This window comes from Sapajus apella, unplaced genomic scaffold (genome assembly GCF_009761245.1).
Source record: "Sapajus apella isolate SASKATOON/1434 unplaced genomic scaffold, GSC_monkey_1.0 scaffold38, whole genome shotgun sequence".
Classification (NCBI taxonomy): Eukaryota; Metazoa; Chordata; class Mammalia; order Primates; family Cebidae; genus Sapajus; species Sapajus apella.
In genome coordinates this window covers 423,133-440,595 of record NW_022436978.1, presented here as the reverse complement: position 1 = coordinate 440,595, position 17,463 = coordinate 423,133, and the positions used below count along the sequence as shown (strand labels likewise).

General features: G+C 48.3%; 1 protein-coding gene across 27 annotated transcripts in view; it reads right to left on the bottom strand.

Annotated features, from left to right (window-relative positions):
- The window catches only part of MAP4 (microtubule associated protein 4), a 227,692-nt gene that overhangs the window by 2,866 nt on the left and 207,363 nt on the right, over positions 1–17,463 (bottom strand). For 15 of the 27 annotated variants that reach the window (XM_032297902.1, XM_032297909.1, XM_032297912.1 and 12 more), the window contains 7 exons: positions 15,133–15,316; positions 14,159–14,218; positions 13,745–14,037; positions 10,892–11,005; positions 8,925–9,017; positions 2,744–2,825; positions 763–875 (listed from right to left, as the gene is read on the bottom strand). In XM_032297902.1, coding sequence (XP_032153793.1) covers positions 763–875; positions 2,744–2,825; positions 8,925–9,017; positions 10,892–11,005; positions 13,745–14,037; positions 14,159–14,218; positions 15,133–15,316 — 939 coding nt within the window. The remainder of the gene's footprint in view (positions 1–762; positions 876–2,743; positions 2,826–8,924; positions 9,018–10,891; positions 11,006–13,744; positions 14,038–14,158; positions 14,219–15,132; positions 15,317–17,463) is intronic. The other 12 variants (XM_032297921.1, XM_032297923.1, XM_032297926.1 and 9 more) reach the window with 6 other exon arrangements.

The window sequence follows — 17,463 nt, the reverse complement described above, 5'->3', positions numbered from 1 at the left end:
CAGAGATGGAAGGGAAGGCCCAGAGCAGCTGCTCTTGGCCCCTCTCTGCTGCACACCTGAACCCCAGTAGCTGCAGCCATCCTCATGCTCGGGGCCTGCAAGATGCCCCTCACGGGTCCCCTACCCGCTGATGACATGGAACAAACGACAGACAGCATCTTGGCACACAAAAGGTCTCACAGTACTGTGGAAGGAGGAAGGGAGGAAAGAGAGGAGAGAGGGAAGGGAGAAGAGGCCCAGCCAGTCCCAAGGATGGGAAGCTCTGCCACTTGAACTCGGTCCCAGAGGCCTGCACAGGTGGGCCCTGCAGAGGCAGCCTGCTGTCGCTGGCAGCTAAGAATGTGCTGTCCTGCTCCAGGGGTGGAGCCTGGCATGGGACGGAACCAACATTCCCCTCTTGCGCAAGGCAGGCGGGGAGAACTGTGTGGTGCAGAACCTCCGCTCGCCTGGTGGTGGTCTGCGTCCCAGCCTGTGGCCTTCTAAAATGGCTGGATGGGCTAAATTAGGAAGGCCCTGGCTCTCAGGAGCAAGGTTCTGCCTCCAGCTTACAGGTGAGAGGAGGCTGGGCTGGGGCCTCTTCACTTCTCCTGCCTCAGTCAGGACTGATGACGCACAATGTGAAAACAGCAATGGTGTAGGTGAAGACATGACTCCTGAAGAGACTGAGTGGCGGTGACAGGTGCCTACCTGGGAGGACCCTGACCCTGGCTGCAGAGTCCCCACCCCTCCCCAGCTGTATCTCCCCAGTGACCCACTCGCTACCTTCACGGCACCTCCGGCAGGTAGGTGGCCCACATTATCGAGGGATCCCACCTTGGCCTGGGCCTTCTCCTTGAAGTTCAATTTCTGACTTTCAATCTTGACATCTCCTCCACCTGGAACCACAAAGGAACTGGTCACCTACAGTGCCAGAGGAACATCCCTGCAGGCAAAACCAGGACTGGTAATATGCCCAATCTAGAAATGAGAAAAATGTGACCACTTCTGGGTGGCAAACGAAGAGGAACAGTGAACATGCTTGTCTAAAGAGGGCTTTTCCTATCAAAGTGAGGCTGAGACAGTCTCTCCGTTCAGCCAGTGGGAATACCTCCAAGAGAAGGAACGCCAGCTCTACCACTACCCCATGCCACAGCCTCCAGGCCGAAGCCTCTGCTTCTCTACTCGGTGTGGTAACTCCCTCCCACTAACTGGGCCATGCAGTGCTTCTCAGGTACGGCCTCACTGAATTCTCATGAATGCCCTGTCATCACAGCCACGGTCCTTGCTTCACAGCTGGTAAAACTGATGCTGCAAAAGAGAAGCGACTTGCCCAGAGTTACCACCAATCTTGTGATTGACAGAGATTTGTCTGAGCTCCTTAACTGTATCACACTGTAAAGAAAAGAAGGAATGGTAAAAAGGAGAGAGTGACCCTGCTGAGAAAGGAAAGACATGGACCAAGGCAGGCCCGGATCTAGTGCCCTCGGGCTGGGACGGGGAGGGAAGGTGGCCTGAACTCAAGCCCATGGTTCAGAGCCCACTGGCCAGTGTGTGCCCATGAGACCAAGGACTCGGGTGCAGGACAAGTTGCCCTCCCTGAGGACCCAGCCCCTCCTGAGCCCAGCAGCGAGGCTCCCCTTGGGCATCTTCTGTTCTTCTGTCTCCTCTCAGCTCACAGGGCAGACCTCTACCCCTGGACTCCTGGCTGAGGTCTCCGGTATACCACACTGGAGACCCAGCCCTGGCAGAAACTTGACCCTAAGTGACTCAGTGTCACTAGAGAAGGAAGTATCTCATAGGAGTAGATTTCCCAGATAAAAGGGAAAAAAATGGTTAAGGACCAAACTGTTTTGATCTTTCTAAATAGAACCCATTCCAAACTGGATCACACTCTTTTGCTGAGAAGAGAAGGGAGGTTTTTTTTTTTTTTTTTTTCAGGGTGGAGTCTCACTCTGTTGCTCAGGCTGCAGTGCAGTGCCACAATCTTGGCTCACTGCAGTCTCTACCTCCCCGGTTCAAGCAATTCTCCTGCCTTAGCCTCCAAGCAGACCTGGGACACCAGGTCTGCTGGCCAGTGTGCCTGCTGCTGCAGCAGTCCTTCCCTACCCACGAATCTGCTGTAGATCTAGGACACATGAGGCTGCCAGGGTACTCCCCATGGCAAGAGCCCAGGCTCTGCAGAGAGACTTCCACAGGCGCGCTGGGTCAGCCATGTTGCTAGAAGGAGACTGCATTAGTGCAAGTGCAAGATCCACGTCTGCAGGCCAAGGAAACTTTGTTGAATGCCTCCCATTCTCCTGCCAGGGCTAGAGGCTGATGCTTCACTGCTTGGGAGTAACCTTTGCTCCTGAATCTGACAGGTGGGACCTGACCACTGTTCTCTACAGAACTCCTTCAGCATTAGTTCCTGTAATGCTCGTTTAGAGCCAACCCAGGTTCTCAGCCCAGAGTGCACTTCTCTCCCCGGCCTAGCTCAATCGTACCACTCACACAGTAGGTACTTAAGAGAATGCTTGTGCAGATGGCAGTAGTAACAAACTGCTCCTACTCCACTGAGAGGTTAGCATCTGAACTCCCGCTCCCTGACAGAATGAGGACTGTGTTGTTTCCACTGCTGTGTCCTGGGTAGGTGGGTGTTGACGAGTCTTCATCGGATGCTAAAGGCACAAGGATGAAACCCTTGCCAGCCAGTGGGCTGCCCAGCTGGCCCATGGCAGGACTGCATACCCCAGGAGTCCCAGTGGGCAACGGGGGCGCCACTCACCAGGCTTGTGCTTGATGTTAGCCTTAGACCCACACTTGGAGGAGACCTTAGAGATGTCCACTTTCTTGTTCTGAATCTGAACCTGAGGAGGACACAAAAGACTCCTTCAGAGAGAGGGTTTATTTTCAGAGCCAACTCCATGCTACCTTTTAAATCTCCATGTTCAGGGTTTCTCTCTCCCTCAATAAGCTATCATCTCAGTCTGTTCAAAGACAGGGTCATCTGTCTAAGTACTTAAAACAGCCCTCAACCCACCCGGGCCCTGCTCTTTTTAGACAGTCTTGCTCTGTCGACCAGGCTGGAGTACAGTGGTATGAGCTTGGCTCACTGCAACCTCCTTCTCCTGGGTTCAAGCAATTCTCCTGTTTCAGCCTCCCGAGTAGCTGGGATTACAGGCATGCACCACCACACCTGGCTAATTTTTTGTATTTTTAGTACAGACAGGATTTCACCATGTTAGCCAGGCTGGTCTTGAACTTCTGACCTCAGTGATCCACCCGCCTCAGCCTCCCAGAGTGCTAGGATTGCAGGTGTGAGCCACCATACCCAGCCTTCACCGTTTCCACGTCCCACAGGCCTTTCTGTGTAGACCCTGTCCGACACCAACAAGGCTCCCATGAAACATCCCCTTTGTTCCATCTCAAAACCCTACCCATCAACTCCTTACCCAGAGAAACCTGGAATAACGTATTTACTTCCAGTCCTTTTCAATGCATTTGCGTATGCGTGCGTGTGTGTGTGTGTGTGTGTGTGTGTATCTAGTGTTCCTGCTTAATCCATGTTATAACAATTTTCCCAGCCAGGTGCAGTAGATCACGCCTGCAATCCCAGCACTTTGAAAGGCCAAAGCAGGAATATCACTTGTGGCCAGGAATTCGAGGCCAGCCTGGCCAACACAGTGAAACCCTATGTCTACTAAAAATACAAATATTTGCATTTAAAGACGGTGCATCTTTAAGTCTACAGCCACGCGTGCCCTCTGGGTTGCTGGATGGGGATTCCAGCATTCCTGTGAGTGGCCCTGCTGTCCTTCGGTAGGTACTACAGGAGAGCCTGGATTCCAACACGTCAACTCCACAGAGTGTCGCACTGTTCTGGTGGGTTCCACCACAATCTGTTAAAGGGTGAAGAGCCTTTCCGAGCCCTGTCGTCCTTTCTCTGGTGTCAGGAAATATGGTCTTCACCATGTTCCCATAGGACAGATATAATGCCACCTGTATTTTTGTATTTGCACCCACAGACCAAGGCCTGGCACAGAATAACTACCCATAATTACTAGCTTGCCAGAGCCATTCTCACTCTTGCCTCTAAAACTCAGCTCATGCCTAACCCGGCAAGCCCATGATGATGTTTTCTTCCCCATCCTCCAATGCCCAGTTCAAAGGGTCCCTTCCATACAGCCTTGCATAGCTTTTGCTTCAATCCGTCCCTTCCTCACATCATCTCTTGAAGGGACACCACCAGGAACTGTACTGTGATTGCTTCAGGTGTCTGATAATCACATAAAGAGTAGTTACTACTGTGAAAACACACAGCCTCTACCTTGTCTCATCTTTTCAAAAAGTCTGCAATTTTCCCTAGACATAAATTTTTTTCTTTTCTCCTCATTATACAGATATTTACAGGTATCTCCAAAATGGAAGTTTAGGATACAGCACAGATACCTCCTTCTAAGCATGAGCTGATGGCAAATTGAGCCCTGCAGCTACAGAGCTGCTGGTCACACCATTGTAAGTGCTTTATCTGGGTTTACAACAAGATATCTTGTTATTTGTTAGGGGGAGAAATGGCCAATTCAAGAAGAGGGACCATGAAGGCCTCATCCAAACATCTCCCTATCCTTATCCCTCATGAGAGGGGGCGTAAGGAAAGGTACTTTACAACCAAAGATCTGGTAGTTGCTTAAAGCAACCCAACATGGGTCTTGACGCAGTGGTGACAAGCTCATCTTGCACTGTAACCCCAACAGCACCTGCAAGAAGTTAACAGAGTCACTCTCCAAGGCCTAGGCCCTTACCAAGATGGAGAGCCACACACTTCTTTTGGTTTTGAGACAGGGTCTCACTCTATCGCCCAGGCTGGAGTCCAGTGGCATAATCTCAGCTCACTGCAGCCTCAACCTTGACCCCAGGCTCAAGTGATACTCCTGCCTCAGCCCCTCAAGTGGCTGAGACTACAGGCACATGCCACCATGATCAGCCAATTTTTGTATTTTTTGTAGAGACAGGGTTTTGCCATGTTGCCCAGGCTGGTCTTGAATTTCTGGGCTGAAGCAATCTACCTGCCTTGGCCTCCCAAAGTGCTGGGATTACAACTGTGAGCCACTGCATTGGCCAGAGCCACAGATTTCTTGACAGTGTTCCGTATTTGAAGCCTGTTTCTCTTGACCTCTTGTCTAGGTGGCAATTAAAGAATGGTTAAGGGCAGTTTCACTTTACAGATGTATTCCAGCTAGTAAATGAAGAAGTAATACTAGAATTAGAGTCTTACCATGCATGCCTACTAAACCGACAGGTCCAGGAATTGCCAACATCACAAAAAATGAGACAATTGAAGAATGAGACATGAATGTTATTTCTCACAGAATAAACCTCACTACCTACTTACATGTTATGCTAGCATGTGGGCAAAAAAACAAACCTAAATAAATTTAAAGAAAATTGAGGGACGAAGAAATATGTTAACTAAAACCATGAGGATGTAATTAGCAGAATCCAGATTCAAGGCCAAACCACTCACTTTACTCATCAGGAAAATTACCAGCAAAAAAAGAATGAGCCAGGGATAGTGGCTCACGCCTGTAATCCGAGCACTTTGGGACGCTGAGACAGGTAGATCATTTGAAGTCAGGAGCTAAAGACTAGCCTGCCTAACACGGTGAAACCAAGTCTATGAAAAACACAAAAGTTAGGTGGGGCGCAGTGGCTCATGCCTGTAATCCCAGAACTTTGTGAGGCCAAGGTAGGTGAATTCCCTGAGGCCAAGAGTTTGAGATCAGCCTGACCAAAACGGTGAAACCCCATCCCTACAAAAAATACAAAAATTAGCTGGGTGTAGTGGCAGGTGCCTGTAGTCCCAGCTACTCAGGAGGCTGAGACAGCAGAATTATTGAATCCAGGAGGCGGAGGTTGTAGTGAGCTGCTACTGTGTGACTGCACTCCAACCTGGGTGACAAAGCGAGGCTCAGTCTCAAAACAAAAACAAAAAACAAAACAAAAAAACCAAAAGTTAGGTGGATGTGGTGGTGCACGTCTATAATCCTGGCTACTCAGGAGACTGAGAGAGGAGAATCAATTGAAACTGGGAGGCGGAGGTTGCAGTAAGTCAAGATCGCGCCACTGCACTCCAGCCTGGGTGACAGAACAAGACTCTGTCTCAAAACAACAACAACAACAACAACACCCTATGTATTCCACACCATGAAACAGATGTAGCTTCTGACATAAGAATCCTATATTGGGGGCCGGAAGTAGTGGCTGTCATCTGTAATCCCAGCACTTTGAGAGGCTGAGACAGGTGAATCACGAGGTCAGGAGATCGAGACCATGTTGGCTAACACGGTGAAACCCCGCCTCTACTACATATACAAAAAATTAGCCGGGTATGGGGGCACACACCTGTAGTCCCAGCTACTTGGAAGGCTGAGGCAGGAGAATTGCTTGAATCCAGGAGGCGGAGATTGCAGTGAGAGCTGAGAAGTCCTATGTTAGGAATACATCCTAGAGAAATTAACTTGAAATTTAAAGCTTTTCATACAAAATCATTATTATTGTTAATTTTCTTTTCTCAGATGGAGTCTCGCTCTGTCGTCCAGGCTGGAGTGTAATGGCGCAATCTGGGCTTACTGTAACCTATGCCTCCTGGGTTGAAGTAATTCTCCCACCTCAGCCTCCTGAGTAGCTGCGATTACAGGCGCATGCCACCACACCCAGCTAATTTTTGTATTTTTAGTAGAGACATGGTTTCACTGTGTTGGCCAGGCTGGTCTCAAACTCCTGACGTCACGATCTGCCTGCCTTGGCCTCCCAAAGTGCTGATAAAATTATTTCAGGCCGGGCTCAGTGACTCACACCTGTAACAGCAGTACGTTGGGAGGCCTTTTTTTGTAGAGACGGAGGGTCTCACTATGTTGCCCAGCCTGAGGGCTCACCATTTTAAACTGCACATTTGCTTGTGGTGGCTTTAGGGAGGAGGTTACAGAAGGAAACAAAGCACCTGGGTCCAGCTGTGGCCAGCTGCTGTTTACCCTCATCCTTCTTCTGGGAAATACTGCTCACAGTAGTCTCCTAATGCTCTCTGTTTAAGGAAGCCTCCTAAAGTACAAAGACTTTAAAAATACATTTGCCTTCAAAAAAAAAACCAAACAAACAAACAAAAAAACCCCTACACATGTGAAGTCATGTGTCGGCAGTGTGAAAAGATCACAGCAGGTGATACATAAATGATGACTATTTTCAGAGCTCTTATATTCACCACACAACACACACAAATACATCTCTATGTCTCACCTACACAAGTGACCCGGTTCCCTCAGAACCCCTGTTCACCTTCTGTTTTCATCCAGGCCAAAGCCAGGAGAAGCCAGGCTCAGCAGCTGCCTGGGCCCCTCATGGGCTGGATCTTTGTCACCTCACTTCAGCTGATCTGACTAATGTCTGGTTAAGCAACTCCACACGAGGATGCCACTTCTACCCAGACCAGGAAGAGGCAGTGGTGAGAAGATGACAAGGAAGGAGGGGTAAGAAGGAGAGTTGTGTGGGGCAAGAATGAAAGCTCATGGCCACACTCCTCACAATGCTGGGGGTGTCTGTAGGCCATGGCAGAATGTCATGACCACCAAGGAGGAGGCAGGGGTGTTACAGAGTATAGAAATGAAAAGGGTTAAGTGGAGCAGGACCTAGTCTGGTTCAGGACAGCAAGGAGAAAGAACCAAATGAACTCAAAAGAAATGGAGGCAGGGGTTGTGCGTGGTGGCTTCTGGGGCCTCTGGCACAACTCCACAGAGTGCCACTTGCCTGGGCACTGTGACAGCGACAAGTGGAAAGCACACAGGGTGTTCTTCACACACTGAACAACAGTAAGACTTTGCCCTATCTCTCCCTAGACCAGAACCTCCCTGTGAGCTGGAATCACCTGTGTCCCCAACACACATCATAGAGCTGGCACACAATGGCAGCATGACAAAAAGAAGGATGGTTGGCTGGAAGAGGAAAGAGGACCAAAAGATAAGGAGGGAAAAGGGACTGAAGAAGGAATGAGGGGAAGAAAAAGGAGGAAGGGGCTGGGTGCGGTGGCTCACGCCTGTAATCCCAGGGCTTTGGGAGGCTGAGGCGGGTGGACCACGAGGTCAAGAGATCAAGACCATCCTGGCCAACATGATGAAACCCTGTCTCTACTAAAAAATACAAAAAATTAGCTGGGTGTGGCAGCGCATGCCTGTAGTCCCACCTACTCGGGAGGCTGAGGCAGGAGAACTGCTTGAACCCGGGAGGCAGAGATTGCAGTGCAGTGAGCTGAGATTGTGCCACTGCACTCCAGCCTGGCAAAAGAGCTAAACTCTGTCTCAAAAAAAAAAAAAAGAGGAAGGGATTAGAAAAGGGGGAAAAAAAAAGGAAAAGTAGAAAGGGAAATGGGAGAAGGTAGAGAGAGAAAAGAAGAAAAGAGGAAAAAAGAGAGGTAGAGAGCAAAAGATAAAGGAAAATGTGGGGAAGGGATAGGAGAAAAATGTTAATTCTGATTTTATAGTAACAAGGATTCAAAGGTGAGCTCTGGAAAGATCTGGACATCTGTCTCAAAGCAGGGACTTCTACGGCAATTCAAGGGCATACAGACACACATATGTATCCCAGGAACGAACTCTGGACAGGCAACAGATCTGCTGCTAACCACTGCCCTCAGACCAGGCTCTGACATAGCTGGAGGAAAATCCAAACCCTCCCACCCACATGGGTGAAAAGCTACCCAGTGGATATCACCATGCTGGTGTTCAGAGGCTCGCCAGAAACACCCTGTCTAAACATATGGGAGTGTCGAGGTCCCCTCACTTTGCTAGACTGCTTGTTAGAGAATGCCCCAGCCCAGGCCACTGGGATTCTGTCCACATGGGCACCTGGTCCTCTCCCCAGTACAACCTCACAGTGGGCTATGCCTCAGATTCCAGCTAACCAGAGCTGATACTTACATTACCACCTCCAGGGACATGCTTAATATTGTCCTTGGAACCACACTTGGACTGAATATGGCTGTAGCTCACTTTTTTGGAGACTATCTGGACCTGGAATGTTAGAAAACAGAAAAAACAACACGGGAGAGGACTGGTTAGAACTGACACAGGGCAGGCAGTGAGTCTACACGTGATCACAATGACCAACAAAAAGTGTTGTTAAACCTCCACCCCCACCTTCTGCACAACAGGTGTGGAAAAGCAGGTGTGGAAAAGAAATGCGAAAGAGCAAGAGGGGAGTAAAAAACGTGAACAGACAACACGACAACAGGAGCAGAGCTGCACAGGCGCTGCGTGTTGGTCATCACCACTCCTCGGGGGCAGGGCTGTGGTGCACAAGGACCAGGCAGCAGCAGGCCCCTGATGCCCAACCAAGCACAGCCCCACCTCCTTGCTCTGCTCCCTCCTCAAGAGCTGGGCACGGTGTCCTTGGCTCTTCTCTGCAAGAGTCCTATCATGTGGACCTATTCTCACCCAATAAATCTGGGCTCTGGAATGGCTGCAGCCAAACTCACTCTCAGAAGCAAAGGCTGCTCTGAGAAGCACTGGGCAGCTGGCAACAAGGGCACAGATGATACTAACAGGAAGGAGAGGTCAGTGCTCAGATGTGAATACAAATGGATACATACAGAATCTCTGATACCAGGGGAGCAGCTGCACCCTCCACACTTAGCCCATTTGTCTTAGGGCTCGAGAAAGCATAGTAGTTTTGACTCAAGGGTAAAATACCTTCTTGAATCCTCCGTATGCCTAGTCCTCTACCCTGTGAGATTCCCATGAGGACAGAAGAGGCTCTAAGCAGGGCAGCAATGTTACCCAATCCTGGAGACACAGTCACACTGTATAATACAGGAATGGCTCCCCCTGGAACTGAGAAACACCAAGGCCCTGGCTCTAAGAGTCTAGAACAAAGAATCCTAGGAACGTTCTCAAGAAGGAATAGTTGCCAACTCCCTTTCTTTGCAAATGATGCAGCCTCCTGGCTGAAGAGTTCAGAGTACAGAAATCCATCCTGAGAAACTCCAACCCATAGACCTCATTGTACCTACTCATTTCTAGCCTTTTTCACAACTTTGATGGTGAACAAGTGGTTATCACACAGTACTTCTTAATGAGCATTGGTCTGAACCTAGGACCTCTAGTAGTCACTCAGAAGCCATGGTGTAGACTTCTTTACCATATGAATGCTCTGGGCTGAGACTTCCCATGCTGATCCCAAAAGGCTGGAGCTTAGGCTTCTCTGGCAGAGAAGCACACCTACCTGCAGCAGCTAAGGAAGGAAGGTGTTGCAAGCACTCAGGAAGAACCTGGATTCCGGTACAGAGGCAAGGGGAAAGAACCTATGGTTTCAGCTTACCTCTGCCCTCTAGGTGATGCTGCATGCCTATACTAAGTGGGTTTCCATTGGGAATGAGCATCCTAACTTGCAGTTAAGAGGCAACCTGGGGAACCAGGGCAAATGGCGTTATCTCCATACCCAGCAGCATTATCAGAGGAATCTTTTAGTTCAAGGTAAAGCACAGGGTCTCCAGGGTTCTAGGTGGTGGAAATTACCCCTGCCATGTCTTCCTGATAACGAACATGGGTGTGCTGTATTTGCATCTATACAAGGTAGGTTTCACATCAAGGTTGGTGTGAAGGAAGTGAATGAAAGTCTTTGGATCCACTTTATCCAGCCAAAAAAAAAAAAATAATAATAATAATAATCCAAAGGGCTAATGGGCTCCCAACTCTATTAACTTTGAAGGTTAATACAAAAACTTTTCTGATGGCTGAGTCATCAAGTACAGAGAAGGGAATATGAGGGTTAAGAAACAGAAACTACTAAAGGATAGGGAAAAAGTGCAAGAGAGGGCAAGTGGCTCAGGCTGGAAGAAGTATTTTACCATCTTCACCTTCCAGAGGTGGGTCTAAATAAAACTCACTTTCCCCGCAGGTGGTTTCTGTGCACTTGCAATTGGGCCGGCTGTTTTAGTGACTGCATTAGATTCAGGCTTTCGAGTTGTAGCAGTTGCCTCTGTTTTTTTCTCTACTTTGGCCTGGATGGAGATAAAGGGAGGGCAAATTTCAAATCAAGAGGATAAGAGCTCAAATGCCAAGAAGGGAAGAAGGCTGTAGGGGACTCAAATCCAGGTCAGGCCACCAGGTAAAAGCAGGTGGCCTTTGATCCTAGCAAAATCACACATTTCCCAGATTAGACCAAGCCACAGATACTTGAATAGAGGACCACAAAAAAGAGGAGCTACAGGCCATAGTCTTTGAGACATGAGGAACAGATCAAGACACAAAGAAAGGCTAAGACAGCCAAACTAGTGATTCTTAGAGCATGCTAGGGCATGATTATCCAATTACAATGCCCACCCCCCATGCTCAATGTTCTGATAGTCCCCAAGCAGCTGCCATGGTCACAGGGAGTCAATACTGATGACAGAAATTGTCACATGCTTCAGGTAGGTATGCGAGAGCAGAAAACAATTCACTAGACCAAGTCACTTAACTCCTCACCCAAGACCTCTTGTAACTTTTGCACCATGTAACCGTAAGAGCAAAGGCAGGGGGAGACAGGCCATCAGTAGCACAGTCCAGAGGCCTGCTGAGCATGCCAGAGCCACTGTCACTACCAAAAGCAACTTTCAGGCTCTTATCCAGACTGATCCCAGCTTGCCATCAGAGTCTTCCAGTGACACCAGGATTCTGCCTCATTTTTGTCCCTCCTAAATTTCTTAAGAGCTCTGGAATAAGCAATTTAAATATTCTGCCCTGGAAGGTGGTGGTGGTGTAGAGATGGTGAATACCTAGGAGATGAGATGGTCACTGCTCCAAGGACCTGAACATTCTCAGATGGACTTTCATCACCATCTTTTCCACACACATAGTTCCCATGGTTAAAAGTTAAATAATTCTGGGATTGGCTGGGTGCTCACACCTGTATCCCCGCACTTTGGGAGGCCAAGGCGGGTGGATCACAAGGTCAAGAGGTTAAGACCATCCTGGCCAACATGGTGAAACCCCATCTCTACTAACAATACAAAAGTTGGCTGGGTGTGGCAGTGTGCGCCTGTAGTCCCAGCTACTTGGGAGGCTGAGGCAGAAGAATAGACTGAACCTGGGAGGCAGAGGTTGCAGTGAGCTGAGATTGCGCCACTGCACTCCAGCCTGGCGACAGTGAGACTCCGTCTAAAAAACAGTAATAATTCTGGGATTGATGCAACTGGAAAATCTTAAAAGTGAAGCACTGTGATCTGCTGTGCCTTTCTCCCTATATCCAGTGCAGTCCTGTTGTTTAGGAAAGCCAAAGGCTCACAGCATGACTCATCCTGGCCACAAGAGGATACCTTAGTCCTCTTTCAGATAGATTTCACTCAAGTCATGGGTTGTGGAACTAAGAGGTGTTCTACCTTCTGCCTATCCTGACATTCTCTGTGCAGGGTAAGAATCATGAAAAATGGCTGGGCGCAGTGGCTTACTCCTGTAATCCCAGCACTTTGGGAGGCTGAGGCAGACAGATCACAAGGTCAGAAGATCGAGACCATCCTGGCTAACACAGTGAAACACCGTCTCTACTAAAAATACAAAAAAAAAAAAAAAATTAGCCAAGCATGGTAGCACATGCCTATAGTCCCAGCTACTCGGGAGGCTGAGGCAGGAGAACAGCTTGAACTCGGGAGGTGGAGGTTGTGGTGAGCTGAGATCATGCCGCTGCACTCCAGCCCTGGTGACAGAGCCAGACTGTCTCAAAAAAAAAAAAAAAAAAAAAAAAGAACCATGAAAAACTAGGCTTGCCAGGCACGGTGGCGTGTGCCTATAGTCCCAGCTACTCAGGAGGCTGAGGAGTGATGATTGCTTAAGCCCAGGAGTTCTGGGCTGTAGTACACTATGTCGATTGGGTGTCCACACTAAGTTCAGCATTAGTATGTGACCTCCTGGGAGCGGGGGACCAGCAGGTTGCCTAAGGAGGGGTGAACCGGCCCAGGTTGGAAATGGAGCAGGTCAAAACTCCCGTGCTGATCAGTAGTGGGATCGCGCCTGTGAATAGCCACTGCATTCCAGCCTGGGCTACATAGCAAGATCCCGTCTCTTTAAAAAAATAAAATTAAAATAAAAAAAAAGAAAAAGAAAAACTAGGCTGTCTCTCATCCTTGCAGAGTCTCTGAGGCCTCCTCTGTTTCTTCTATAAAAGAAAGAACCCCTCCCACCACCGCTTTTTTTCTTTTGAGATGGAGTCTCGCTCTGTTGCCCAGGCTGGAGTGCAGTGGTGCGATCTTGGTTCACTGCAACCTCTGCCTCCTGGGTTCAAGCAATTCTCTGCCTCAGCCTCCCAAGTATCTGGGATTACAGGCACCCGTCACCATGTCCAGTTAATTTTTATTTGTATTTTTAAAAGAGATGGGGTTTCACCATATTGGCCAGGCTGGTCTTGAACTCCTGACCTTGTGATCTACCTACCTCAGCCTCCCAAAGTGCTGGGATTACAGGCATGACCCACTGCACCCGACCAGAATCCTTTTACATCCAAGCAAAACTGTAAACCCAGAACCCAACATCTAGAACAGGAGCCTCTCTTATTGAGACAGGAAGAGAAAGTCCAGAGCTCTGCCTACTCTGCTTTCCTGCTGCTGGGGCACAAAACCCACTATGGAGCCCAGGCTGAAATATCCTGATACTGAGTCCAGTGTCCTAACTGGCCCCTTCTTTGGTGGGCCTAGGAACAGCGGGTGGAGATGGAGGGGAGGATTCAGAGGCCAGCAATGCCAGGACCCCAAGCTCCCTGGACCCACCCGGCCTCCTCCAGGCTGATGCTTGATGTTTTCCGTGGAGCCAACCTTGGAGCGGACATTCTTCAGATCAGGAGCAGAAGCATTGGTGGCCAGGCGGCTGAGTCTGGGGGTGGTGGAGCTGGGCTTGGCCGAGGTGGGCTTCTTGTCTATGGAAGGAGTTGTGGAGGGCCGAGATGGCACAGGTGTGGGCTTTACTCGGGTGGGAGCCACCCCTGCAGCAGGGGCTGTCCCACCAAGAGTGGTGGTTTTCTTCATGGAACTGGTGGAGGTGCTCTTGGGGCGAGTCAAGTCAGCTGCAAAGGAGTGAGAGAACACGGGTTCAGGGGCAGAGAGAAAAAGGGACACATAGTGCACAGAGGAGGAGGAACTGGGGGTTCAAGTTAGGGCTCTACAAAATGGCAGATGGGCTATTACCTGGAACAGACTTTGCAGTCATCTTCTTGACTTCTGCAGGTTTTCCCTCAGTCTTAATGGCTGTACAAAATATACTTATTAACATAACATTTAACAAACTGACCTGTTGGATGGTGCATCCAATATTGAGATTTCTCATTTTTTTTTTTTTTTTTAAACGGAGTCTCACTCTTGTTACCCAGGCTGGAGTGCAATGGCGCAATCTTGGCTCACCGCAACCTCCGTCTCCTGGGTTCAGGCAATTCTCCTGCCTCAGCCTCCTGAGTAGCTGGGATTACAGGCACGCGCCACCATGCCCAGCTAATTTTTTGTATTTTTAGTAGAGACGGGGTTTCACCATGTTGACCAGGATGGTCTCGATCTCTCGACCTCGTGATCCACCTGCCTCGGCCTCCCAAAGTGCTGGGATTACAGGCTTGAGCCACCGCGCCCGGCCGAGATTTCTCATTATTTAACAATTACTGAATGTCTACTTTGAGCCAGGAACTGTGTTAGTGCCTGGGAATGGAGTGGTAAATTAGATGGCCAGGCACTGTGTCTTATTCTTTCCTACTGCTCTGAAAACACCTTCTATGTGGCCTTAGAAGTAGGCTGTCAATACATGCCTACGGACTTGAGTAGCCCTCTGCTTATCATCATGTAAGCCCATGTCCACAAAGTGCTAGGTGCTGTGGAGTTACTAAGAAGGCAAGAGTAAATTCTACCTGGAAATACATGAGCGGTACCTTTTTCTTTCTATTTTCACTCAAGATTTTTCTGAATACACACAACTGCTAAGCTCACAGAGAGATGAAGGCTTGTTAGGTACTAGGCCCACCAGGCTACTATTGTTCCAGGCAGCCCACTCAGGACTGGTGCCTAGGCAGGCCTGCACAGCTGTTTGTGATGCTGGCTAGAGCAATGGTGAAGGCAAAGCCAAGACCCCATTTTCCCCTCCCTAGTTCCCATGGGACAGAAAGACAGGCAATACTCACTAGTGGGCTTCTTGGGAAGGAGCGTGGAGGGGCTCCTACTGCTTGGCCCAGTTGAGGCAACAGCGGCAGCTGTTGTGGCTTTTGGAACAGTCTGAGTGCTCTTGGATCCAGATCTGGAGGCTGGGGCAGAAGCTGGCTTGGATGGTGAGGCCCGCTTCTCAGGAGCCTTTGCTTCTGCAATGGGCTGGAAATAGGGAAAGTGGGAGTGAGGCCTGGAGGTCAGCAATAGTCACAGGCAGTCACACTACATGATGCTTCTATACAAGCATGTACCAGAGAACAGGAGGTACTGTGGGTTCAGCAGCTACTGACAGGAAAATATATATGGTTCTAAAAGCAAAATCCTCCACATAAAGCAACAAACTGGCCAGGTAGGGTACTATGTGATCTGAGGGCAGGTAACACGGAGTAAAACGACTTCAATCCAACCTAAGTCAGTGAGAATAAGTAGCCCTGAAGGGTACATCGCCACAACCTACATTTGCCTCTGGATCTACTGCATTATATATTAATATATATGTATGTATATTTTAATGTAACCTCTGTAGAAATGCCCAAAATACTAATGTATTTAATGTAACAAAATCTAATGTATTATACTTAAGATTAAACACATACACAAACAAAAAACCAAAAATTGTGTTCAGTCAAATTGAGCCATTCTTTTGGCTAACACACACCTAGAGAATACTGAACAGGACTGAGCTGCAGATGGAGAGGCCACTGGCCAAATCTGGGCCAGAAGCGTGAGCTGCAGCCCTACTCCAACAAATCACTGAGCCTCTGAGCTTTATTTCCTCATCAGGATAGAGATTAGAACAGAGGGTCATTAAGGACCAGCTTTGATAATATGTGATGTCAGGGAATAAAGGATGAAAGGTCTCAGCACAGAGATGATGAGAAGAGGCAGTCCAGACCAACAGAACGGATAAAGAGCACTGATATCACAGCTATGGTCCAAGAGCAAAAGCGAAAAAGTCTCTCAAGGGTAGATGCTTGGCATCTGGGTCACTCTAGTTCCTTTTACATGAAGGCTGGGAACAACATCACTAGTGAGGAAGGGAAAGAATCAATTTAGCCTGGTTTCTATGGGGTTAGGGGATGAAGACACTATTGTGATAAACAAATGTACCATAATACTCAAGAGAGTAAGCCAAACCACAGACACACTGGGCCCAGCTCTCTTCCTCCCAAGACAAGTGGCTATACAGAGGGCAGTATGTAGGTAGAGACAAGCAGGATATTGTTAAATGGAAAAATCAGCTAAGGAGGTACTTAGAAATTAAGGGCTGGCATCCAATCAAATGAAGTCTAACTCTGCAAATGTAGGATAATGACTATTTCCACAAATAAAGGCCCTAAGTACGGTGTGAAGAACTCTAAGGCTGGAATCAGGGGAAGTGGTTCTGCTACCAGCTGTGCTGGAAACATGTAGGATTCTGGGCAGAGGGGTTCCCTTTCCTATTGCTCTAAAATTTGAGGACTAAACCAGATGCTTTCTGGGATATGCATCAAAATTTTAACACTATGACTATTATTCAGAATAGCCTAGCATAGTTCTACTACTTTCCCAGTAAGGGTAATAATGATAAAGTAAGTTAGAAAAAAGTTATGTGGGATAGAAATCTCAATCCTTCAGATGTCAGGCTCTTCCTGGCTTCAACAACCTACAGAACTTAACTGGAGCTATTCTGCTGTTTCCCAATTTACATCTTCTTCTCTGCCAGAATCATAATCTACTGATTTTTTTTCTGAATAGGTTTTTCTCCCTGTTTGCCTCTACAAATCTTTCTACCAAAAATAAGCTGCAGATGAAGAGGTCACTGGGCAAATCTGGGTCAGAAGCCTGGGCTGTAGTCCTGGTCCGGCCCCTTAACTCTCAGTGTGTTCTTGGGCAAATCACTGGGCCTCTCTAAGCTTTATTTCCTCATCTGGGTAAAACAGATTATAACAGGTCCAGTGCAGAAGGTCATGCTTGTAATCCTAGCAAACTTTGGGAGGCTTCGGTGGACAGATCACCTGAGGTCAGGAATTTGAAACCAGCCTGTCCAACATGGCAAAACCCCATCGCTACTAAAAATACAAAAATTAGCCTGGCATGGTGGTGGGAGCCTGTAATCCCAGCTACTCAGGAGGCTGAGACATGAGAATTGCTTGAACTCGGGAGGCGGAAGTTGCAGTGAGCAAGATTGTGCCAGTGCACTCCAACCTGGGTAACAGAGTGAGGCTCCATCTCTAAATAAATAAATAAATAAATAATAAATAAATAAATAAATAAATAAAAATAAATAAATAAATAAATAAAAATAAATAAATAAATAAATAAATAAA